General features: G+C 43.8%; 1 protein-coding gene across 3 annotated transcripts in view; it reads right to left on the bottom strand.

Moving 5' to 3' along the window:
• Positions 1–26917, bottom strand: part of PLCB4 (phospholipase C beta 4) — a 378077-nt gene that overhangs the window by 118786 nt on the left and 232374 nt on the right. For all 3 annotated transcript variants that reach the window (XM_040429870.1, XM_040429871.1, XM_040429869.1), the window contains exons 9-12: positions 23223–23276; positions 18648–18729; positions 16023–16123; positions 13376–13433 (exon numbers count right to left, since the gene is read on the bottom strand). In XM_040429870.1, coding sequence (XP_040285804.1) covers positions 13376–13433; positions 16023–16123; positions 18648–18729; positions 23223–23276 — 295 coding nt within the window. The remainder of the gene's footprint in view (positions 1–13375; positions 13434–16022; positions 16124–18647; positions 18730–23222; positions 23277–26917) is intronic.

Genomic DNA, 26917 nt, shown 5'->3' with positions numbered 1-26917 from the left:
TTCTAAAATCTGGGGTGCGTCTTATCATCGGGTGCGTCTTATAAAGCGAAAGAATGTGATCTTGAAGCTTTACTCATTAATATAACTACTTTCACATTATAGACATGCCTTTGTGATGTAGTCGGAGAATCTTTAGCTGATCTTTCTTTTACATCATGCAGGACATCCTCCAATACATTCATGTTCTAGGTTTTTACCAAAAGGGGAAACCATGAAAAAGTTTTCCTTTTGGAGAATCTCTACAACTACTTTATCCCTGTTGTGCAAATTACAGATATTGCCATTATCCAAAAAAATCCAAGCCAAGATCTGATGGGTCCACAGAACCCTGAATTGAAAACATGACTCCGGGTATCAACTCTACCAGGTATCACCTCATCCAGCAAAGAGAGCATTTATTTAGAAACAGAGTAGGGCAAATCATGACACCAGGCCATGTAAGCATCAACTATAATATGAAAACACAGCAAGTCAAGTTACTTATCTAATGGGGTTGTCATCAGAAATACAGAGTTATTTAATTTTACCCCTGGAGCTCCAATACATAAAAAAAAATAATCAAAGGGGTTGTCTAAGATTACAACCACTGCTGCTCTATTTCCAAAACAGTGCCACAACTGTCTATAGGTTGTGTTTGGTACTGCAGCTCAGTTCCATTGTAGCAGATGAGGTTCAGTTGCATTACCACACACAATGTGAGTTGTCCTCTAGTGTATTTATATTTAGTTGCCTATAAATCTAATGGATGCTAGGTGGGAATGACGAATGGCACCCATTATAGCACTTATAAATGTTGTCCTACAGGTATGCAAAGATCCTGAATAGTATGGTAAGGTGTTCATACACCATCAATAGCTGTCAGCTAAGACAGATACTGTTCCTGACTTCCCAATACACATGTATGCTTGGCCAAACATGCATCTATTCTATGCCACTGTCACACATTTCCGCTTATCTCCCTTAAGTTCAAAAGGTAAGGGGACTGAAATTCAACATCCCCAATCCTTCTTTCCTCGAATGTCATCTGTTGGAGCAGAAAAAATAATAATGTCACTATTAAAAAAAAACTAAATCCTGCAGTTTTCCTACTGGCCACTTGGCCTGTCCTATCAGAGCAGCTACATAGATACAATGGACAAGAGCTGACCCCACTGACTTCTATGGAAGAGTTTTCCAGGCATGCTATGTGACCTGTGCAGAGGTCAGGAGGGAGTTGTGAATGGTAGATCCTGTCTTATCTATATAAAGGTGTTACTTGTCATTGTAATCCTGCCTGTGGTGAAAATGACAATGGCTACTGAACAGTTACCTGGACAGAACAGGAAATCATTACCTATTATTAGAGTTAGTAGCCAGTGTCAAAATTGTAAGATTACATATATTTTTGAAAGGGGTTATCCAGGAATGGATAATGATGATTTATCCTCAGAATAGGTCATCATTATCACATCAATGGGGGTCCAAGTCCTGGCACCCCTGCCGATCAACTGTTTCAGGGAGCCGGCACCCAGCAGCTCTCCAAGCAAGATGCCGTACATTGTATAGGGCTGTGCTTGGTTTTACAGCTCAGCCCCATTCACTTCTATGGGGCTGAGCTGCAACTAGACTGATGTACAGTGATGTCACATGGACTAGGAAGAGGCCGTGGTGCTTATGGAGTATCGACCTCTTCTAACAAGTGAGTACAGGTTATCGGTATTAATTACCGGATAATCCCTTTAAATATAGAGAGTGACATGGAAAAATATAACTCACCAAAATGTAAAAAAATATGTGTTTACCACAAAAACTTGCTTTAAACAAATAGTAATATTCTGATGACACATTCCCTTTAAGCTTTACTGAACCAATGGAATGCTATTCATGAACCCAAGAAGATCCGGGTGGACAATATGTCTGATGTCACCTAAACATCTGATACTGTGTTGCTGTGGGTTTTTGGGAGGTCAGATAACCATGTGATTTTACATCAAAGATCAATACACAAATATAACACTATCATTACTAACATACAGTATGCTAAATCCGTGGCTGCTATCTAGGGGCCCATTAAGCTGTCTCTATTCCTTTATGACTCCGCTAATGCTATCTGCACTGTCAGCAGATCTGTCCCTATGACACTGGCTGACCTGTTACATGTGCACTTGGCAGCTGAAGGCATCTGTGTTGGTCCCATGTACAGTTGTGGCCAAAAGTTTTGAGAATTACATAAATATTGGAAATTGGAAAAGTTGCTGCTTAAGTTTTTATAATAGCAATTTGCATATACTCCAGAATGTTATGAAGAGTGATCAGATGAATTGCATAGTCCTTCTTTGCCATGAAAATTAACTTAATCCCAAATAAAACTTTCCACTGCATTTCATTGCTGTCATTAAAGGACCTGCTGAGATCATTTCAGTAATCGTCTTGTTAACTCAGGTGAGAATGTTGACGAGCACAAGGCTGGAGATCATTATGTCAGGCTGATTTGGTTAAAATGGCAGACTTGACATGTTAAAAGGAGGGTGATGCTTGAAATCATTGTTCTTCCATTGTTAACCATGGTGACCTGCAAAGAAACACGTGCAGCCATCATTGCGTTGCATAAAAATGGCTTCACAGGCAAGGATATTGTGGCTACTAAGATTGCACCTCAATCAACAATTTATAGGATCATCAAGAACTTCAAGGAAAGAGGTTCAATTCTTGTTAAGAAGGCTTCAGGGCGTCCAAGAAAGTCCAGCAAGCGCCAGGATCGTCTCCTAAAGAGGATTCAGCTGCGGGATCGGAGTGCCACCAGTGCAGAGCTTGCTCAGGAATGGCAGCAGGCAGGTGTGAGCGCATCTGCACGCACAGTGAGGCGAAGACTTTTGGAAGATGGCCTGGTGTCAAGAAGGCCAGAGAAGAAGCCACTTCTCTCCAAAAAAAACATCAGGGACAGATTGATCTTCTGCAGAAAGTATGGTGAATGGACTGCTGAGGACTGAGGAAAAGTCATATTCTCCGATGAAGCCTCTTTCCGATTGTTTGGGGCATCTGGAAAAAGGCTTGTCCGGAGAAGAAAAGGTGAGCGCTACCATCAGTCCTGTGTCATGCCAACAGTAAAGCATCCTGAGACCATTCATGTGTGGGGTTGCTTCTCATCCAAGGGAGTGGGCTCACTCACAATTTTGCCCAAAAACACAGCTATGAATAAAGAATGGTACCAAAACACCCTCCAACAGCAACTTTTTCCAACAATCCAACAACAGTTTGGTGAAGAACAATGCATTTTCCAGCACGATGGAGCACCGTGCCATAAGGCAAAAGTGATAACTTAGTGGCTTGGGGACCAAAACGTTGACATTTTGGGTCCATGGCCTGGAAACTCCCCAGATCTTAATCCCATTGAGAACTTGTGGTCAATCCTCAAGAGGCGGGTGGACAAACAAAAACCCACTAATTCTGACAAACTCCAAGAAGTGATTATGAAAGAATGGGTTGCTATCAGTCAGGAATTGGCCCAGAAGTTGATTGAGAGCATGCCCAGTCGAATTGCAGAGGTCCTGAAAAAGAAGGGCCAACACTGCAAATACTGACTCTTTGCATAAATGTCATGTAATTGTCGATAAAAGCCTTTGAAACGTATGAAGTGCGTGTAATTATATTTCACTACATCACAGAAACAACTGAAACAAAGATCTAAAAGCAGTTTAGCAGCAAACTTTGTGAAAACTAATATTTGTGTCATTCTCAAAACTTTTGGCCACGACTGTATATATGTGCCCGCACTGCTGAGAAAAATGAAGTTTTAATATATGCAAATGAGCAACTAGGAGCAACAGGGGCGTTGCCGTTACTCCTAGTCTCTGCAACTGCAGTGTCCTCAGCTCTTTACTTGACAGGGCCAAGTGTGATGAAGTTTTCACCGCCTGGCCCTATCAATTAAATGGGGATGGCGGGGCAGTTGCAGAACCTCTAGGTGTAATGGCAACGCCCCCGTTGCTCCTAAAGGCTCATTTGCATATATTTAAACATCATTCTTCTCAGCAGTGCGGGCACATATGAACATGGGACCAACACAAATGCCCTCAGCTGCCAAGTGCACATGTAACAGGTCAACCAGTTTCTGGCCTCTTGCACACGAACGTGTGCGCCCCGTGGTCATGCTGCGGGCCACAAATTGCGGGCCGCAATGCACGAACACCGTCCGTGGGGCAGCTGCAGCGGATCGCGGACCCATTCACTTTATCGGGTCCGCGATCCGGCCGTTCTGTGAATAGATAGGACATGTTCTATCTTTTTTGCAGAACGGAAGTACGGGACGAAACCCTATGGAAGCACTCCGTAGTGCTTCCGTAGGGTTCCGTTCCGCACCATTCCGCATTTCCGGATTTGCGGACCCATTCAAGTGCCCACGGAACGGCACCCGTGTATTGCGGATCCACACCCGTGTATTGCGGATCCGCAAATGTGGTCCGCAATACGGCAACGGGGTGCACACGTTCGTGTGAAAGAGGCCTCATAGGTACAAATCTGCTGACAGATGCCCTTTAAGGTGCATGAAATGGCAAAATGTTCCTGAAACATAATGGAAAACACATTAACAGGACTTTACCTACGTATGTATTTCTAACTTTGTCATACAATGAAACAAAGGAAGATTTTATAGTCATAAATTGATTGCAGCCTAATAAAGACATACCGCCACTCTACTGTATTGTGCGCGGTGCCAGGCTAATTGCCAGGCTCACACACAGTAAGGTGAGACGGTTCAAAAGAGCAACAGCTAAAAAAGGAAAAGCCTTTTATTCATTACCTAACTGGGAATTGTAAAATCTGATCCGTGGTCAGGAATCTTAAGATTTTCTAAATGAATTGGGTTTTGGATGGAATCCCATAGTCGTGATCCAAGACGTCTTGGCAATGTGTCCTTATTGTGGGGATTATTGTGGGGATTGCCTGGGCCTACGCTTTTTTTTTTTTTATAATGATGTCTTGTCTCTATTTTATGGTGAATTAAGAAGACAAGCTGAGATACATGAAGATCCTGAAATGCTGCAGTTTTGTTTTAAAGGAAACCTGTCACCATGATTTTGCGCATAGAGCTGAGGACATGGGCTGCTAGATGGCCACTAGCTTATCTGCAGTACCCGGTCCCCACAGCTCTCTGCGCTTTTATTGTGTTAAAAAACCTTTTTGATCAATATGCAAATGACCTGATATGAGTCCTGTATCCGGAGATGAGTCCAGCGGAAAGGAGCCCAGCACCGCCCCGCGTCCTCCGAATCTCCTCCTTGCTGGCTTACGTCACTGAGCTGGAGCGCCGAAATCTCGCGATGCGCGAGCTAGCGCATGCGTAGTTCGTTCCCTGTGCTGATGCCAGCACAGGGAATGAACATGATGCCGACACTGCGCATGCGCTAGCTCGCGCATCGCAAGATTTCGGCGCTCCAGCTCTGTGACATCAGCCAGCAAGGAGGAGATTCGGAGGACGCGGGGCGGTGCTGGGCTCCTTTCCGCTGGACTCATCTCCGGATACAGGACTCATATCAGGTAATTTGCATATTGATCAAAAAGGTTTTTTAACACAATAAAAGCGCAGAGAGCTGTGGGGACTGAGTATTGCGGATGTGCTAGCGGCCATCTAGCAGCCCATGTCCTCAGCTCTATGCACTAAATCCTGGTGACAGGTTCCCTTTAAACCATTAACAGGGGAAATGTGTGAAGGAAAAAGACCACAAAACTGTGTAAAGACAGAAAAATCACATGTAAAAATACACAAAAGAAACTCAATAGCATTTCAAATATGACGCCAAATCTTTTCTCTTGAGCAACACTACAAATTGGTAGGCAAGATAGTCACCTCCAAGATGAAAAGGGTATAGGGGAAATGCTTTAAGAGGTTTTCAGGCTTTTTCCTAAATGTTGGTACCCCCTACCCCATCCCTGCCGGATCTGAGGAGGGAAGCCTGGATGGCAACATTTGTTAAAATGCTGGAGAGCCCCTTTAAAGTGTTACTAAGGGCCCACTCATACGGCTGTATGAACAGCTCCGCACCCGTTCCGCAAATATGCAGAATGGGTGCGGACCCATTCATTTCAATGGGGGCGCAAAAGATACGGACAGCCCACCGTGGCTCCATTCCGAAGAAAGGATAGAGCATTTCCTATTCTTGTCCGCAATCCTGGACAAGAATAGGCATTTTCTATTATGGTTGCGGCCATGTGCGGTCCGCAAATTGCGGAACGCACACAGCTGGTATCCGTGTTTTGCAGATGCACAATTTGCGGATACGCAAAATACTATGGCTGTCTGAATGAGGCCTAAGAATCTGCTCCAACAAGAACCCCATTTTGATTTTGCCCCTCTCTCGGAGATGGGGATACTTGGCACAACATGCTATATCACCATGCATACTGCCCTTTAGGTCCCAAGTCAAAGTTTATAACAGGTCCTCCTACCATGTGCTATTATACTGGAGCCTGCTTATATGGCAGCATGGTGGAAGGGGCCCTTGGGTACATGGACTTGGTATAACTGCTACCACCTATAGCTAAGCCCCTGCTCTGCTAAGGGTACTTTTACACTAGCATTAAAGTTTTCCGGTATTGAGTTCCATCATAGGTGCTCAATACTGGAAAAAAACGCTTCCGTTTTGTCCCCATTCATTGTCAATGGGGACAAAACTGAACTGAACAGAACGGAACGCTCCAAAATGCATTCCGTTCCGCTTAGTTGCATTACCAGACCGGAGAGCAAACCGCAACATGTTGTATTTTGCTTTCCGCCCTGGGGATGCGGAGAAAGACGGATCCGGCATTACCATTATGCAAGTCAATGGGGACAGATCCGTTTTCTTTGGCACAATCTGCCACAATAGAAAACGGATCCGTCCTCCATTGACTTTCAATAGCGTTCATGACGGATCCGTTTTGGCAATGTTAAAAATATGTTACGGATGCAGACGGTTGTATTATCAGTAACGGAAGCGTTTTTACTGAACCCTGCCGGATCCAGCAAAAACGCGAGTGTGAAAGTAGCCTTACTCAAAATCTTCTGAGGTGGGTCATTGCTGTGTCAGGACAGGAGCAGGAAGTGGAGTGCGGCAGAGACCCAGACAACACTGCAACGGCAGTGGAGGGGAATTGATGGGGATATTTGTAGAATATCACTGCTGTTAATGCAGCTCCCCAATAACTTGCAGTTCCCCAAGACACTATCGTAGTATTGTCAGATGCCTACATAATTCTGACCTAGAGTACTAGACTGTAGTAATGGTGCCTGTATTCTGCTTAGAGCTTGTGAAGGGGATATTTATCAGACTCGAGCCTTTTGAAGGGCATCTGTCAGCAGTTTTGTACCTAGGACACTGGCTGACCTGTTACCTGTGCACTTGGCAGCTGAAGGCACCTGTGTTGGTCCTATGTCCATATGTGCCCGCATTGGTGAGAAATATGATGTTTTAATATATGAAAATGAGCCTCTAGGAGCAACTGGGGCGTTGCCATTACACCTAGAGGCTCTGCCCTATGTAACTGCCACGTCCTCTCCACTTAGATAGACGGGGTCAGCCAGTGAAACCATCATCACTACCTGGCCCTGTCAATCAAAGTAGAGAGAACGCAGCAACTGCAGAGAGAGCAGAGCCTCTAGGTGTAACAGCAACGCCACCGTTGCTCCTAGAGGCTCATTTGCATATATTAAAACATCATATTTCTCAGCAGTGCGGGCACATATGACAATAAGTGCAAATCTGCTGACATATGCTCTTTGAAGGATAAGTTCATCCCATTTTTATCTGCTGCTTAAAGGGGTTGTCGCATTTATCATGTAGAGAAAGTTAATACAGGGCACTTATTAATGTATTCTGATTGTCCATATTGCTTCCTTTGCTGTCTGGATTCATTTTTCCATCACATTATGCACTGCTCATTTCCATGGTTACGACCACCCTGCAATCCATCAGTGGTGGTCGTGCTTGCACACAATAGGAAAAAAAACACTAATAGGCCGGAGCTTTTTCCTATAGTGTGCAAGCACGACCACCGCTGATGGATTGCAGGGTGGTCATAACCATGGTAACAAGCAGTGTATAATGTGATGGAAAAATGAACCCAGCCAGTAAAGGATGCAATATAGATAATAACAATACATTAGTAAGTGCTTTGTATTAACTTTTTCTACATGGTAAATGCCACTTGCTGAAGTGAGACGACCCCTTTAAGTTCCCTTTACTTTTAACAACCAATCCCCTAAAGTTGAATGAAGGGATTGAAAAGTGACGACTCCAAAAACCATATAAACACTGTACACGAGCATCTTACTTTGGCATAATCTTTTCTACAATACAGAATTTTGTGACGTGATCTCTTTTAGTTTCCCACTGACTGTAAAAGTCATGTAACGTCAGTACTAATCAATCACATCTTGAAGGAGCACATTACTGTGGGGTATTTTTACAGGTCCTGCAAGCAACACTGACCGAAGCAACATGTAATCAACTGAAAGCACTTATGTGTTTAATGACCTAAATCCTACTGCTTGTTGCCCTGGTGCTTGTGTATATTCTGTCATGGTGGTTGATAATGTACTTAACTACCATCTGTATTCATTTTGATCAAAGGAACCTATTATTGAAGGTATCCGTATCAGCATTATATCTTAGCCGCAATCACCCAAGTATAAGGTTTTTGTGGTCGACGTATCACAGGGCATTTTATGGCAATTTCACTGTGCCAACGGGATTTCATTGACAGGGTTTAATCTTCTGTTCTTAGCTATGTTAATCAAGTGTAAGCCAGATTTATCAACTGCAACTTTTCAAAAAGTCATAACTTTACTTCGGTAGGGGGGTGGCGTAAAAGCTGGAGGAACACCTATAGACAGAATTAGCCTTAAAGATGGACCAAATTAATCAAACCTTTCATAGATTTGGTGCAAATCATGGCAATGTACTGTAGTCTTAAGAAAAATTTACTTAAAAATCCCCCATATGATACATTCCCTCCTATGTGTGGTACAGTGTGCTGTGTCCTACTGAGAGCCAGTTTGGAGGAATGTCTTCTCTTTGAAGGCTTCTAAGATGCCTTAAGCTTCATTCAATCCGTGAGCAGGTGGTCGGTGATGCATCTGTGAAGCTGTCCGTGAAGGATCCATGTTGGGTCCGTGTGTCTGTTTTTTGCTGTCCGTGTAGCATCCGTGTTTCACTGACACTGAACAGCTGAAAAATAATTTTCAAAGCGTCTCTTCCTAATGGTCCGTGAACCACGGATGCAACACGGATGGCATCCGTGGTTTTCATTGAGCCATAAACTATAATGGGCGTGATGGATCCCTGAACACGGACAAAATAGAGCATGCATCCGTGCTAAAAAAACGGACCCACAGACCGTGCCAAAACACTGATGTGTGAATACACACATTAAAATGAATAGGGACGTGTGCTGTCCGTGGAGAACACGTACAGCACACGTCCGTGAAACACTGACATGTGAATGAGGCTTTAGGCTGGAGCCAAACATCACAGGGTAGCAGTGCAGCCAATGAACCAAACAAGGTCACTGTGAAACCTATAAGCTGTTACGAACAAACCCCAGAATCGCAAAAATGCAAACACTGCTGGATTTTTGGTGATTCAGGAGCAATGTAGCAATTTGCTCTGCAACCCCATTCAGTTCAATGGCTACACTCCTATACGGTGATCTTTGGTCAAGATCGCAGTGCAGCTTCAGCCTAAGGGCTCTTTCACACCTGCGTTCTTGTCTTCCGGCATAGAGTTCCGTCGTCGGGGCTCTATGCCGGAAGAATCCTGATCAGTTTTATCCTAATGCATTCTGAATGGAGTGAAATCCGTTCAGGATGCATCAGGATGTCTTCAGTTCCGGAACGGAACGTTTTTTGGCCGGAGAAAATACCGCAGCATGCTGCGCTTTTTGCTCCAGCCAAAAATCCTGAAGACTTGCCGCAAGCCATTGAAAGGCATTGATCCGGATCCGGCCTTAAGCTAAACGTCGTTTCGGCGCATTGCCGCATCCGACATTTAGCTTTTTCTGAATGGTTACCATGGCTGCCGGGACGCTAAAGTCCTGACAGCCATGGTAAAGTGTAGCGGGGAGCGGGGGAGCAGCATAGTTACCGTCCGTGCGGCTCCCGGATCGCTCCAGAGTGACGTCAGGGCGCCCCAAGCGCATGGATCACGTGATCGCATGGCACGTCATCCATGCGCATGGGACGCTCTTACGTCATTCTGGAGCGCCCCGGGAGCCGCACGGACTGTAAGTATACCGCTCCCCCGCTCCTACTATGGTAACCAGGACTTTAATAGCATCCTGGCTGCCATAGTAACACTGAAAGCATTTTGAAGACGGATCCGTCTTCAAATGCTTTCAGTACACTTGCGTTTTTCCGGATCCGGCGTGTAATTCCGGCAAGTGGAGTGCACGACGGATCCGGACAACGCAAGTGTGAAAGAGGCCTAAAACCTGATCCTTCCGAAAAGCTCTATTTAAAGGGGGTTTTCCGACACCTCAGGATAGGTCATCAGTATCAGATTGGTGGGTTTCCAAAACCTAGCCTTCCCAAGATCAGCTGTTTCCAGTGCCAGAAAAATTACGGTAGACAGATCCAAAGCACAAGGCTGCATCTATTGTGTAGTGGTCGTGCCAGGGTACTACAACACAACTAACATTCAGGTCAGTGTTTGTATGCTTGTAGACACAGCCTCTCATTCACTGTATCATTTCCGGGGCTGGCAGCTGATCGTAGGGTGCCGTAAATCAACAGACCTATACTGAAGGTAGGTTATCAATATCTAAGTACTGCAAAACACCTTTAAGGTTTCTACTTTAGACAGCTTTTGGCTAATTTAAAACTAAAGCTGAGTAGTCAAATACAACTCTTAGGGGTCAGAGGTGTATACTGTATACGTCCCAACGCCTCAGAAGTCTAATATTTGGATGTGCTCAGGTGCCAACTGCAAATCTGTGTATCCCTCTGTATTCAGCTGTAGTCCATGAGTCTCTTCAAGGGCTTCTTTAAGTTTTCTGGTGATGATATCCTGTCAAACTAATCTAGTCAGTTTGCATGAGGAGGTAAGTTCTAGACTTGACAGCGGCGAATCAATGGATGTCGTATATCTGGACTTCTCCAAAGTATTTGACACTGTACCACATAAACGTTTAGTATATAAAATGAGAATGCTTGGACTGGGAGAAAACGTCTGTATGTGGGTAAGTAACTGGCTCAATGATAGAAAACAGAGGGTGGTTATTAACGGTACACACTCAGATTGGGTCACTGTCACTAGTGGGGTACCTCAGGGGTCAGTATTGGGCCCTATTCTCTTCAATATATTTATTAATGATCTTGTAGAAGGCTTGCGCAGTAAAATATAATTTTTTGCAGATGACACTAAGCTGTGTAAAGTAATTAACACTGAAAAGGACAGTATACTACTACAGATGGATCTGGATAGATTGGAGGAATAATGCAAGTCACCCGTACATACTAAATGGAAAAACACTGGGTAACACTGACATGGAAAAGGACCTAGGAATTTTAGTGAACAGCAAACTAAGCTGTTGAAACCAGTGTCGGTTCAAGATAGTGGGTTGCATCAAAAGGGGCCTAGATGCCCGTGATGAGAACATAGTCCTACCACTTTACAAATCACTAGTCAGACCACACGTGGAGTACTGTGTACAGTTCTGGGCTCCTGTGAACAAGACAGACATAGCTGGAATGGGGGGGCTACAGTACCCTGAAAGATTCTCAACATTAGGGTTATTCACTTTAGAAAAAGACGACTGAGGGGAGATCTAATAACCATGTATAAATATATCAGGGGTCAGTACAGAGATCTCTCCCATCATCTATTTATCCCCAGGACTGTGACGAGGGGACATCCTCTGCGTCTGGAGGAAAGAAGGTTTGTACACAAACATAGAAGAGGATTCTTTACGGTAAGAGCAGTGAGACTATGGAACTCTCTGCCTGAGGAGGTGGTGATGGTGAGTACAATAAAGGAATTCAAGAGGGGCCTGGATGTATTTATGGAGTGTAATAATATTACAGGATATAGCTACTAGAGAGGGGTCGTTGATCCAGGGAGTTATTCTGATTGTCTGAATGGAGTCGGGAAAGAATTTTTTTCCCCTTAAGTGGGGAAAATTGGCTTCTATCTTATTATATTTTTTTTGCCTTAGAGTACTTTCACACTAGCGTTTAAGTTTTCCGGTATTTAGTTCCGTCAATGGGGACAAAACTGAACTGGACAGAACAGAGTGCTCCAAAATGCATTCCATTCCGTTTAGTTGCGTTCCCAGACTGGAGAGCAAACCGCAACATGTTGTATTTTGTTTTCCGTCCTGGGAAACTGATCAAGACGGATCCGTCATGACCCCCAATGCAAGTCAATAGGGACAGATCTGTTCTCTCTGCCACAATCTGACACAAGAGAAAACGTATCCTTCCCCTATTGACTTTCAATGGAATTCATGATCGATCCGTCTTGGCTATTTAAAGATAATACAACAGGGTCCGTTCATAACGGATGCAGACGGTTGTATTATCAGTAACGGAAGCGTTTTTGCTGGACCCTGCCGGATCCAGCAAAAACGCGAGTGTGAAAGTAGCCTTTCTTTGGATCAACTTTGCAGGATAACAGTCTGAACTTTTGTAAGCCTTACAAACTATGTTACTATGTACAGCAGTTTCCATACAGTCATTGTTACCCTGGCTTTCAATGGGCTAGTGTCAGTAACATGCTGCGTGCTGCTGCACTGGGCATAGTCTGCAGCCTCTCACAGCAAATCCTAATATTGCCACTGTAACATTGTAAAACAGTATTTTATTACACATTTCTGTTCATCAGTTTGTGCACTGTGTTACGCTGAAGAAAATCTATTGTATACTCTTTTCAACAGAGCTAAGAGACATAAATTCATAGGCAATGTTAACCAAATCTTTCAGACATCATACAGTAAGAATAGAAAAGTAAAATACGTCCACGGAAAACAATCACCCAACAAGAGAAGCACATACAGAACGTCACTACAAAAGCCACTAAGGAGGCAAACATGTAAAAGGCAAAAGGGAAAAACGGGGAAGCAATTTACCGGTTGCACCTTTAGGTTCACACAGAAGAAGACTAGACAACCTTCAGCATTACCAGTTGTTGCTAAACTACATTTCCCATCATTGTCAGCCAAAGGTGCCGCAGACAGTAATGGGACATGTCCTCCAGCAATGGTCAGGAATCCAGAAGATTGTCTACTCTTGTAGTAAAAGGAAGGAAGGTCAGGAGACCAGAGACAAGGGCCAGTTGATTGGATGACACATGCAATGGGAGGTTGTAAGAGGCAAGCCAGGGCAGACAGACTTTTATAGACGTTAATGTATGAAAAAGCTTACTTCATTTAGAAAGCTCACTAATTGGTCTACCGTTAAATAATCAGATTTGTCTCCATTGCTGAAAAGAAATGTATTAGAGTAAGTTTCCATAGAACATATAGATATGTAGTTTTATATATAATAATTGAATGACATATAACAGCATTGAGCATAAGTGCTAAACCGTTAGTCTTACAAGGTGTCCTGAAGAAACTGTGACTGATATCTAATGAGAACAACCAGACAAATAGTATGAAAGCCCCATTAGGTCTCTTACCGCTATGTCAAACCATAGGCTATAATAGGTGGAAGTTACAGGCTGCCTATGAGAAGTGTAAAGGGGTTTTCCTAATATAAGGCTGGGGCTACACAGAGATCTTGGCTGCGGCCAAGTATCCCTGTGTAATGGTGCTGCCATAAGGGGGCGTTGACACGGCAGCTTTTTAGGCGGAATTTTGCCTGTGCCAAAATTTCGCTGAAAACCCGCTGGCGGCCGTGTTCTCTCTGCCTCTCATACATCTCAATAGGAGGCAGCGCTGAGGATCGCAGAGCGTTGGCTTAATGCCGCAGCGCATGGTAGGAAGCACTGAGGATCGCAGAGCGGTGGCTTAAAGCAGCAGCCGAGCCAAGAAAGGACATGTCCCTTCTTGGCAAGGCCGTGGTTTTAAGCCACCGCTCTGTGATCCTCAGCACTGCCTCCCATTGGGATGTATGGGAGCCAGAGAGGACGCAGCCGCGGTGCGTTTTCGGAAAAATTTCTGTGCGGCTGTCCATGCTATAATTCCGTTTAAAAATCCGCCGTGTGAACGTCCCCTAGAAGTCAATGAGGTCTAAGCACAACTTGCACCTCAGAATCACAAAAAAATCCAATCTTGCTGGAATTTTTAGTGATCCCTGGGTTGCGGCAACTTTTGAGTTGTGCTGCAACCCCATTCAGTTCTAGGGCTGCACTGCTACTCAGCAATCCTTGGTTGGTTATGCGCGTTGCGACCAAGACTGCCGTGTAGCCACAGCCTAAAATATTAGAGTAAATTGACAGGATATGTCATCACTTAGTGATCGATGAAGACCAAACCAATTCTCACAGCAAAGGGCCCATAGCATCATGGGTTATTAAGAGTTCCTTGCACAGTTAATGACTGGTAGAATTGCCAAAGGGTTATCGATCCTTTCGTTTTTGGGACTCCGGGGTCTTGCAGGTCAGACTCCAACCGATCAGAATATGAAGGCATATCCTAATGATGCCATAACATTTTAAGGGGGACATGTCAGCTTGTGTTCCCCATAAAATAAAAATTCTGGAGCACCTTTTCTTACAACAGTGCTGCAATTCCTCTTTTATTTCTACTAGAAATATAAGAATAAATTAAGAACTGGGAAGAAATATATGAATAAATTGAGAATTGGCAATTACTAGATGGGGACCATGTCCCTACACAGTCTTTCCAATTGATTTATACATTTTGAGTAGGTATAAAAGAGCAACAATACAACACAAAGTTATAAGAAAAGATGCTCCAGAATAGTTACTACATGGGGAAATGAGCGATAGGAATACCCTTTACTGAGCTATGCCACTTCAGTGTTATCATAGGGACACTTGACCTCAAACAATCTTTTTTTAACCTGTGCTAGATTAAAAAAAAAAAAGGGTTTAGAGTGAATCCCTATGATAAGGGTACTTTCACACTAGCGTTTTTCTTTTCCGGCACCGAGTTCCGTCACAGGGGCTCTATACCGGAAAAGAACTGATCAGGCATATCCCCATGCATTCTGAATGGAGAGAAATCCGTTCAGGATGCATCAGGATGTCTTCAGTTCAGTCACTGAACGGCGTTTTGGACGGAGAAAATACTGTAGCATTCTGCGGTATTATCTCCGTCCAAAATTCCGGATCAGTTGCAGTTGAAATGTATTAGCGCTGGATCCGGCATTAAAAATATTGCAATGCCGGATCCGTCCTTCCGGTCTGCCCATTCGGTAAATATGTGAAAAAAATATATAACAGATCCGTTTCTCCGGATGACATACAGAGAGACGGATCCGTTCTTGCAATGCATTTGTAAGACGGATCCGCATCCGGATCTGCCTACAAATGCTGTCCGTTTGCATGCAGATTGCCGAATCCGGCAGGCAGTTGCGGCGACGGAACTGCTTTCCGGATCACTCTGCCGCAAGTGTGAAAGTAACCTAAAACTGAGCTGTTAGTGTTCTTAGAAAGAAGTGATGTCACAGGCACAAAGGCTCTTCTAAAAGGCAGCGTGCAATTATTTTTACCCTTTGGCGAAGGGGCTGTAACACAGATTTTCTAGCTGTTCTCTTCTAATAAGTAAATATTACTATTGACACAAATGTGCTAAGGCAAAAATAGTCTCTTAATTTGCTGTTTATATTAGTTTACAAGGTTTGTTAATATCTAACCAAGCCAGTTAATCTGTAGATAGTTAGTAACAGCCAGAACAAACAAGTGTCAAGTACACGTGTAGCATGCCAACTTTAATGGTCTCAATTATAATGCTACAAAAACATTTATAACATTATTAAACAATTAAATGCAGATAAATGGGAAATGCTGGTCTACAGATGTAGATTTCACAGAATATACTATAAATCAATTACATAACTAATTAACGGTGAACTAAAATGTAACACAAATGTTTCAACGTACATTTTTTTAAACAGCTCTTCTATATCAGTCCTGGGGCAAATCTTTTGTGTTAGTTCATAGAACTTCTCAAATGTAAAAGCAGAGGGTTCGATCTCATCATTCTGCAACATAAAGACATTGTACGTTAAATATGCCAAACACGTTCATGCTTCTGGCACAGTTTAAAGGGAATCTGTCACCAGCGACCTCCCTATCCAACTGTTGGCATAAACAAATCGCTGTGCTTCACCTGATTAAAACACTGTTTTTCTTTTCTTGATCTGAGGCTCCGTTCCTGAGTTATGATACTTTTGCTTACCATGCAAATTAAGCCTTTGGTGCAACAAGGGCATTACTATTGCTCTTGTTGCCCGCGAGCCCCACTCCTTTTAGTGACCAGCCTCTCCCTGGCTGCTTTCCCACTGTATGACCCTGTCAATCAAAGCAGCCAGGGAGGGGCTGGCTACAGAGAGGAGGAGAACTTGGGTGCAACAAGAGCAATGGTGATGCCCTCATTGCACCAAAGGCTTAATTTGCATAGTAAGAAAAAGTATCATAATTCGAGAACGGAGCCTCGGATCAAAAGAAGAAAAACAGCGTTTTGATCAGGTGAACCACAGCTATGTGTCTATATAAACAGTTGGACGGAGAGATAATTTGTGACAGATTCCCTTTAAAGGGTCACTGTCATATCAAAAATGTTAGGAGGTCTCAGGAATCGACCACTAGAACTATGGGGCTGAAGTGCCCATCTTGCTCTTTTGGCTCAGCTTTGCTGTTTCTGTTCTTCTGGGAAATGTGGGAGGTCTGAACAGGGCTATAAACTTAGAAGAGTTGGCCCATCTGGGACATTGATTGCACATTGCTAGGATATGCCATTAACATAGATAGATAGGTGCGTGTCTCACCTCTGGGACCTGCTCCTATCTACAGAATGGGGCCGAAGTGAAAGAGAGCATGCCGCTCATGCACAACATGTTCTCCATTTATTGCTCTGGAAGTTCTGAAAATAGCAGAACGTGTGTGCTTTGCTATTTTCAGAAGTCCCATAGTGGTAAATTAAGGGTGCTCCAGACAAGCAAGGCCACCTCCCCATTCACCTCTATGGGACTGCTGGAAATAGCTAAGCCAGTGCTCAGCTATTTTCTGAGCTCCTACAGCCATGAATAGAGAGGTGGCTGTGCATGTGTGGCTGCTCTCTATTCACATCATAGGTCCAGTTCTGGAAATAGGAGCAGGTCTAAGACGTGGGACCTGTAACTATCTGGCATGGATGGCATATCCTGGTGATATGTCATCATTCTTCCAGAGAGGAATAACCCTTTAAGACTAAAGGTGCCCATATGCCTTAAATAGTTGGCCAACTGCTTTTTTGGCCAACAGCTATCTCTCCCATCATCCCCAAACACATACACGTTCGGTTCGGCTGAATATGTATGTGTTTTTAATGGGCAAAAGAAGAATTCTGCTGCCAGACACCTCTAGTGGTGGCTTATCTACAAAAGGATTGAGTGTTGATAGTTAAAGTGCCAGATCCTTCTTTTGCCCGACATCATCTGTTGGGAGAGACCCAGGAGTATTCCAGGATTTTATTAGTGATGGCCTATCCTCAGAAGAGCTCATAAATATATGATCTGCAGAGGTCCGACACCCTAATGATCTGCGGCTCCCAAGTAGCTCTAGTGCCAGAAGTCGGCACTAGAGATACACAGCTCCACCCATTGTGTTGTGTTGTGGAAGGAGTTGCGCTGCGGTAACCAGATCCGACCACTGTGTAGACAGAGCTGTGTAGCCACCCTGAAACCCCTGTGGGTGCCACATCTACTGCAGAACAGCTGATTTGCGGGAGTGTGGGGTATGAGACCTTGGCCGATCAGATCCTGAGGACAGTCCATCAACAGTAAAACCCTGGAATACCCCTTTAATATTGACTAGTACTATACATTTAAGAGCTGAAAAAAGCCAATCGGAGTCAAAAGGGCACTAAAGCCAGGGCCTACTAGAGGTCTTGGAACCCAGACTCGCCATCGACCAATACCTTTGATATATTCTTGATCACACATACGATTTATTATTAAAATGAGAGAAATACATAATTTAGAACGTGATCGTGTGAGATCTGTGTGACATAACAATTAGATGTCATTTCATTCACAAGGATATGGTTTTGGTCCGTGTTGCATAAATGTATTATTTCCAAAAACAGGTACTTATTTTATCACAGAAAAGTATGAAAACATTTCTTTCAGTAAAGTTTTCCTACCTACCTGTTCCTGTTCCTCTCTTTGGCAAGAAATACACAGAATATTCCATTGTTTGCATCCACTGGTGCTCAAAGGGATATTCCAGCACTTTTTTTTTATATTAATGACCTATCCTCCAGATAGGTAATCAATATGAGATCGGTTGGGGTCCCACATCCATCACCCCTTACCAATAGATTGTTTTGGATAGCCACAGGTGCCAGAAACTAAATAGTGGATGGAGTTGGATGCAGTCCACAGAGTTGTGGCTGTGTCAGCATACTGCAGCTCATCTCCCATTCAAGTGAACATAAATACATAAAACAAATGTATAAAAAATTGAACTCTGAGTCTTATCTATAATTTCAAGTACAGAAAAACGTAATAAACTTGAATTAAATACCTTTCCGCTTGGAAGACCTAATTCTTTAAGAACTTGAAAAATCACTTTTTCTGTTTTTCCAGAGGCAAAAGTTCTTGTAATACTGTGGAGTAAAGGGAAATTGTGGGTCAAGGTCACTAGTAAATTTAAAGGGGTTATCCAATTTCTCAACCCCCTCCCCACATATGCTGGGCCCTTCACAGGTAATATACTTACCCCGCTCCCCGTGCCACTCCTGGTCCTCGCACTGCCACTGCTGCTTCTCCCTGTACACAAATGAAAACATCCGGTGTCGGAGGGGGAGCAGCCAATGGCAGGCGGCGACGGGGACGAGCCTCCCTTGCGTCACCCGCTATGCTAGGGAGGCTCGCCCCCGTCCCCGCCTGCCATTGGCTCCCCCCCCCCCCAATCCCGGATGTACCGTGTACAAGGAGAAGCAACAGCGGCGGTGTGGGGACCAGGAGCGGGGAGCGAGGTAAGTGAGGAGCCCGGCATATGGAAGGGGGGGGGGGGGGTCGGGGGTTGAGAAATTAGATAACCCCTTAGATAACCCCTTTAAAGAACACCAAAAGTCCAAAATAACACCAACCATGATGACTTTACAGGCCAACCTACCAGAAGTGGTAAGTAAGAGTTTCTTGGAGAAGAGGTTAAGTGGATTATGAAGGACCCTAAGGACAACCCAGTGGCTCAGTGGTTAGCACTGGTGCCTTGCAGCGCTGGTGTCCTATGTTGAGATCTGATCAAGGCCAACATCTAGGTTCAAATCCAACCAAGGACAATATCTACATTTACATGTTCTCCCCATGCTTGTGTGGGTATCCTCCCACACTCAAAAGACTTACTGATAGAAAATTTTGACTGTAAGTTCTTTTGGGGACAGCAAGTGATGATAATGTCTCTAAAGAATTGGTGATATTTATATATATATATATATATATATATATATATATATATATACAGTACAGACCAAAAGTTTGGACACACCTCATTCAAAGAGTTTTCTTTATTTTCATGACTATGAAAATTGTAGATTCACACTGAAGGCATCAAAACTATGAATTAACACATGTGGAATTATATACATAACAAACAAGTGTGAAACAACTGAAAATATGTCATATTCTAGGTTCTTCAAAGTAGCCACCTTTTGCTTTGATTACTGCTTTGCACACTCTTGGCATTCTCTTGATGAGCTTCAAGAGGTAGTCCCCTGAAATGGTTTTCACTTCACAGGTGTGCCCTGTCAGGTTTAATAAGTGGGATTTCTTGCCTTATAAATGGGGTTGGGACCATCAGTGGCGTTGAGGAGAAGTCAGGTGGATACACAGCTGATAGTCCTACTGAATAGACTGTTAGAATTGGTATTATGGCAAGAAAAAAGCAGCTAAGTAAAGAAAAACGAGTGGCCATCATTACTTTAAGAAATGAAGGTCAGTCAGTCAGCCGAAAAATTGGGAAAACTTTGAAAGTAAGGGCTATTTGACCATGAAGGAGAGTGATGGGGTGCTGCGCCAGATGACCTGGCCTCCACAGTCACCGGACCTGAACCCAATCGAGATGGTTTGGGGTGTGCTGGACCGCAGAGTGAATGCAAAAAGGCCAACAAGTGCTAAGCATCTCTGGGAACTCCTTCAAGACTGTTGGAAGACCATTTCAGGGGACTACCTCTTGAAGCTCATCAATAGAATGCCAAGAGTGTGCAAAGCAGTAATCAAAGCAAAAGGTGCCTACTTTGAAGAACCTAGAATATGACATATTTTCAGTTGTTTCACACTTGTTTGTTATGTATATAATTCCACATGTGTTAATTCATAGTTTTGATGCCTTCATAGTCATGAAAATAAAGAAAACTCTTTGAATGAGAAGGTGTGTCCAAACATTTGGTCTGTACTGTATATATATATATATATATATATATATATATATAAAAAAGAAAAAGAAAAAAGCAGCATACATTAAACGCGGGTGCAAATCCTTTCAGGGGCCTGCGACCAAGGTCCCAAATGCATATATAGAAGAAAAAAGGCAGCACTCCAGGGATAGTGATGAAAAAAGTAGATTTTCATAACTATCCCTGGAGTGCTGCCTTTTTTCTTCTCTCTCTCTCTATATATACATATATATATATATATATATATATAATCTATTTGGCCTAGTGAGTGTTTGACCAATGTTATCCATCCCCCAAAAAATTATATATAGCCCTTAAAAAATATCAGACTTTATCATTACAGTAATTACGATGCTGCTTGATAAATTCAGTACTAGCTGTACACTAAATCACTGCTATTTCTGCAAAAGACAACTTGCAACTCGAAAGAGCTCTATAAAATGAGAAACTAGAGTACCGGACACAGCCATTAGACAAGAGTGATTCCGGAAAAAAAGAGACAGTTTTCGGTAATCACATACTGTACACCCACTCCTGGTCACACTGAGTTGTCCTGCTGCACAGTTATTGCGCCAGCAGAAGCAAGCGAACAGTTATGTTAGCATCTTATCTCACTTAGTACAGAGCACTGAAGGTGGGGACTGAGAATACGAATCTTTCTAGTCATTCATACAACATCATAAGGTTCATCCAAAGAACGATGATCCAGCACTAGGTAAAAATCCAACCTAAGAGGTGCGGGCCTCTACACAACTTCGGCGGATCCACTGCTGCTTCTAAATGTAAACCAGCTTCCTAGCTGTCTTAGATGTAGACCATTTTCTACACCTAAACCAGGCGCAGAAAATGATGACTAAGACGGGCCTTCCAGCCCGTCCGCTCCCTCCCCCATGCTCGCTTTTTTAGACCTGGTGTGAGCGGGGAAAAGTCGCTAATTGGAACTGAAATCCGCCTAAGATAGGTGTATTTCAGGTTAATAAATGATCCCCTAAGGCCTCTTTCACACGGGCGTGTCCGGATTAGGTCCGGATGCGTCCCGGTGCATTGCGGCAAACCAGCGCTAGTAGTTGTGACTGCGATTGCGTTCCGATGTTCATTTTTTATTGCGCGGGTGCAATGTGTTTTGCACGCGCGTGATAAAAAACCGACTGTGGTACCCAGACCTGAACTTCTTTACAGAAGTTCAGGTTTGGGTTAGTTGTAGTGTAGATTGTATTATTTCCCCTTATAACATGGTTATAAGGGGGAATAATAGCATTCTGAATACAGAATGCATAGTACAATAGGGCTGGAGGGGTTAAAAATGTTTTTAAAAAAATTTAACTCACCTTAATCCACTTGTTCGCGCAGCCGGCATCTCTTCTGTCTTCATCTGTGAGCAATAGGACCTTTGATGACGTCACTGCGTTCATCACATGGTCCATCACATGATCCATCACCATGGTAATGGATCATGTGATGAGCGTAGTGACGTCATCAAAGGTCCTATTGCTCACAGATGAAGACAGAAGAGATGCCGGCTGCGCGAACAAGTGGATTAAGGTGAGTTAAATTTTATTTTTATTTTTTTAACCCCTCCAGCCCTATTGTACTATGCATTCTGTACTATGCATTCTTATACATGGTTATAAGGGGAAATAATAATGATCGGGTCCCCATCCCGATCGTCATCTAGCAACCGTGCCTGAAAATCGAACCGCATCCGCACTTGCTTGCGGATGCTTGTGATTTTCACGCAACCCCATTCATTTCTATGGGGCCTGCGTTACGTGAAAAACACACAAAGAGGAGCATGCTGCGATTTTCACGCAACGCACAAGTGATACGTGAAAATCACCGCTCGTGTGCACAGCCCCATAGAAGTGAATGGGTCAGGATTCAGTGCGGGTGCAATGCTTTCAACTCACGCATCGCATCCGCGCGGAATACTCGCCCGTGTGAAAGGGGCCTAAGAGTTCACACTCCTTTGTTTGCACCAAACATTCATCTGTTTACGGCTGGCTTACACAAAATAATCAGCAGTCACACATCAACATGCATTTAGTCCGCAATTGAGTTACAAGAGGACATCAGTGCTCAGGGGGATATTTCTCAAACATGCTGCCGGTCAAGCAAATGACCCAGAACCAACAGCTCTGTCAGGTCTCTCCAACCCCTGCCTCTTACCTAGTGCATGTTTCTACTGTCTTCTATGAACTCACCCTAGGAAACAGGGTCTTCATAAAAAGAGGTTCCCTAATAGCATCACTCCATTTGCCTGCAGAGTCATCTACTAGCATGCAAGGGGAACATGCATCGAAATCATATAGATCTGCAGAGTAACAAGCGGGAATGTGAAATTCTCTGCAGCTTTACATCGTATTGTACATTGCTGATTTCCTAAAGCTACCCAGAATAGAGATGTTAGGTATTGGGAGTTGACTTCTAAGCATGCAGCTTCATAAGTGTCTCCAAGGTCACAGGTGATTGTGAATACCTCCGTCATACAGTGCTGGACAGAGGTATCATACCGCAGTAGGAAGCTGTGGGGACATCCATGTGTATGAGGCCTGAAATTGTAATTTATGGAAAAGCACAAGCAACAAGAGTAAATGACTTGCCAGTGAATGCCCTAATGACGCCATTCCCATTGCTAGTACTATGTGTTAGATAAGGGACAGGCAAGCTCTTATATCTTAGTTTTCATTGCTGTAATTACTTACCTTCGGACTGGGATTTTTCCATTTACGTTTGTGAGAAATGTGAGTTTCATCCAGCTGAAATACACAAAATCTTGTCAAAAAATCTAGAATATATAATGTAGATCATTCAGGTAACCATCATAATTTCATACATGAAGTGAAAAATCTGCTTGCCCCATGCTCATCTGTCCACAGTACACACTGCTTTTATAAATCAGTACTAAAAGGTGTTGGCATAGCATTGTGCCATTGTAATAACATGTTCTGCACGTTTCTTATGTGGTTTGTGTTTCAAATTCCCCAAAGATTTCAAGATCTCTGCTAGTTGTCAGTAAATGGACATTGAAAGGACACAAACCTGAAAGTACCCAATGCTTTGCACAGCTGAGAGTCTGCCGTAATGTATCCTATCTAGGTTTTCCTATCTAAACAAAATATATATATATATATATACACACACACACACACACACACACATGTACATATATATATTGTAATAAAATGTATCACTCTCATATTCACCCAGAATGTAAACATGGATGTTCCAATTTACTGACAGCAGAGATTATGACAAACTGAGACGCATGACATACTGTATTTTTCACCCCATAAGACGCACTTTAGGAAATGTCACTGCGTCTTATAAGGCAAATACTAATGAGCTCCCGGGCTCTGTACTCACCTCTTCCTGTTCCTCTGCCGTCGGCTGTGCTGTGGCTGCGCACAGCGTGAGGGCTCTATCATCCCCAATATTGATATATGTGCAATAAAAACTGCTTTCCCCAACGAGACATGACAAATATTATCTAGTTGCTCTGTCCAGGTCAGAGAAATAAGTGTCTATTCATCAGAACAGACTTTTGTAGAAGAACTGATTCTTCTAGAATATGAAGGTTCTATTCACATTACACGAGCACACTGTTAGCAGTGCACATCTGGATAGGAGTAAAACCCTATGACGTACCAATAAATTTATATTGGCCTGAATTATGGCACACTGTACACAAAGCATAGCAAATGGGACAAAGTCATATACAACAGTATGGGCAAACGTCATTCTACAGGTCAGTGATTTCCAACTCAAGGCAACCCCTGGGAAATGTTGTCCTTTCCTGAGGAAGCCCTGATCCCATTCCTGAATATAGGAGTTTAGTGTAGGGGTGGGAAAAGCATTTTATAATTCTACTCCAGGGCTATAATCTGTCCAAAATATGTCTTCTGCTTTGCAAAGTATTTTGAGCAGTTGAAATCGGTTTGACTTATCTACTGTATAAGGCCTCTTTCACATGGGCGTCCCGGATTTGCTCCGAATGCGTCGCGTGTGCATTGCGGGAAACCTGCGCGAGTGCGCACGCAATTTCAGTCAGTTTTGACCACGATTGTGTTGTACAGTTTTTATCGCGCGGGTGCAATGCGTTTTGCACGCGCGTGATAAAAAACTGAATGTGGTACCCAGACCTAAACCCGGACTTCTTCACAGAAGTTCGGGTTTAGGTTAGGTGTTCTGTAGATTTTATTATTTTCCCTTATAACATGGTTATAAGGGAAAATAATAGCATTCTTAATACAGAATGCTTGGTAAAATGTGGCTTTAGGGGTTAAAAAATTAACTCACCTCATCCTCTTGTTCGCGCAGCTGGCATCATCTTCTTTCTTGACCTGCAAAAGGACCTTTGATGGCGTAATCGCGCTCACCATGTGGTGACGTCAGCGTAGGTCCTGCTGAATGAAGATAGAAGGATCTATCTTCATTCAGCAGGACCTGCACTGACGTCACCTGAGCGCGATTACCTCATCAAAGGTCCTTTTGCAGGTCCTGAAAGAAGAAGAAAAAAAGACGATGCCGGCTGTGCAAACAAGTGGATAAAGTGAGTTAATTTTTTTAATTTTTTAATCCCTCAATCGACATTTTACCAAGCATTCTGTATTAAGAATGCTATTATTTTCCCTTATAACCATGTTATAAGGGAAAATAATACAGTGAATTAACTTTAATGTGGTCCGGGGTTGCTCATCCCTATCATCTCCTAGCAACCATGCGTGAAAATCGCACCGCTTCCGCACTTGCTTGCGGATGTTTGCGATTTTCATGCAGCCCTATTAATTTCTATGGGGCCTGCGTTGCGTGAAAAACGCTGAATATAGAACATGCTGCGATTTTCACGCAACGCACAAGTGATGCGTTAAAATCACTGCTCAACTGCAAAGCCTCATTGAAGTGAATGGGTCCAGATTCAGTGCGGGTGCAATGCGTTCACATCACGCATTGCACCCGCGCGGAAAACTCGCCCGTGTGAAAGAGACCTAAGTGACGGTTCTTGTTGTCCCTGTGATCTGGGAAATCCATGATTAGGGCTCAAGCAACACCAGGGTTTCTGTGAACTAAGGCCTCTTGCACACGAACCTGTGCGCCCCATGGCCGTGCACGAACACCCACCGTGGGGCAGCCGCAGCGGATCATGGACCCATACACTTTAATGGGTCCACGATCCGGCCGTTTCGCAAAAAAATAGGACATGTTCTATCTTTTTGCAGTGCGGAAGTACGGGACGAAACCCCACGGAAGCAGTCCGTAGTGCTTCCGTAGGGTTCCGTTCCGTGCTTCCGTTCCGCATCTTTGGATTTGCGTACCCACTGAAGTGAATGGGTCCGCATCCGTGTTGCCGAATACACACGGAACGGTGCCCGTGTATTGCGGATCCGCAAATGCGGTCCGCAATATGGCCACGGAGCGCAGATCCATTAAAGTGTATGGTTCCGCGATCCGCTGCGGCTGCCCCACAGTGGGTGTTCGTGCATTGCGGCCCGCAGCCTATGGCTGAGGAACGCTAGTGTAGGACATAATTTTTTGGTGCCAATTATTGCATGCTGAACATAGCTCTCTGAACATGGTGGGAACAGAGTCTAACCTGTACCTTTGATGCTGTGTTTCGGACTGACATTTCTGATCTGTGTATGGGTCTTTCATACTGCTAAAGTATGTTTACTGTATGTGCCAGAAAAGCTTGTGCGCATGTAAATGGACCAATAGACCCCCATTCACCAGATGGAGGCCTGTTTGGCCTCAGTTCAGCTGGTATATGTTGGGGTTGCTATTTTATTGTTGGATGTTATAGCACTGCTGTTGCAATGACAGCCTGTGTCCACAGGTGGATATGGGCGCCTTGTGACTCACCCTGCTTCTCCTTCTGTCCTCAGACATAGTTACCCTCCATTGCTCACGAGCAAGGGGTCTAGTCTTCGGTGTCCCACATGTCTTTTGCAGGCCACAGCCTGAGCTTTTCTGTGAGGCCTCCCAGCCTGTCTCTAGGACACAGGCAGCATCAGACTGAAGTCCCTTGGGCCCACCAGGCGAGATGATTCTGGGGGCCCATCCTTTGTATATATAGGAAGTTAAGGATCCTGTTTTATTAAATGCTCATTATTGTCAGAGCTTGGGCCCACTGAAAGATCCTCTGGTACTTTGGTGGACCAGTCCAACCCTGGGTGCGGGCACTTCCTTGCTCTTCAAGGGCCAGCATGTGCACATTAGTTTCCTCCAGATAATGGCTGGTCACTTTAGGCTTTATTCACTGGTCAGTGTTTTGTATCAGTGATTGTGATCCAAAACACGGAGTGGACCTACACAGAGAAAAGGCATAATGGAAAGATTGACACCTGTTCTGTGTTTTTGACCCGCACTTGGTCTTGGCTCACAATCACTGATGCAAAACACT

The sequence above is a fragment of the Bufo bufo genome, chromosome 4, assembly GCF_905171765.1.
Source record: "Bufo bufo chromosome 4, aBufBuf1.1, whole genome shotgun sequence".
NCBI classification, from domain to species: Eukaryota; Metazoa; Chordata; class Amphibia; order Anura; family Bufonidae; genus Bufo; species Bufo bufo.
The sequence above is the reverse complement of the archived record's forward strand: the minus strand, read 5'-3'. Positions and strand labels throughout refer to the sequence as shown.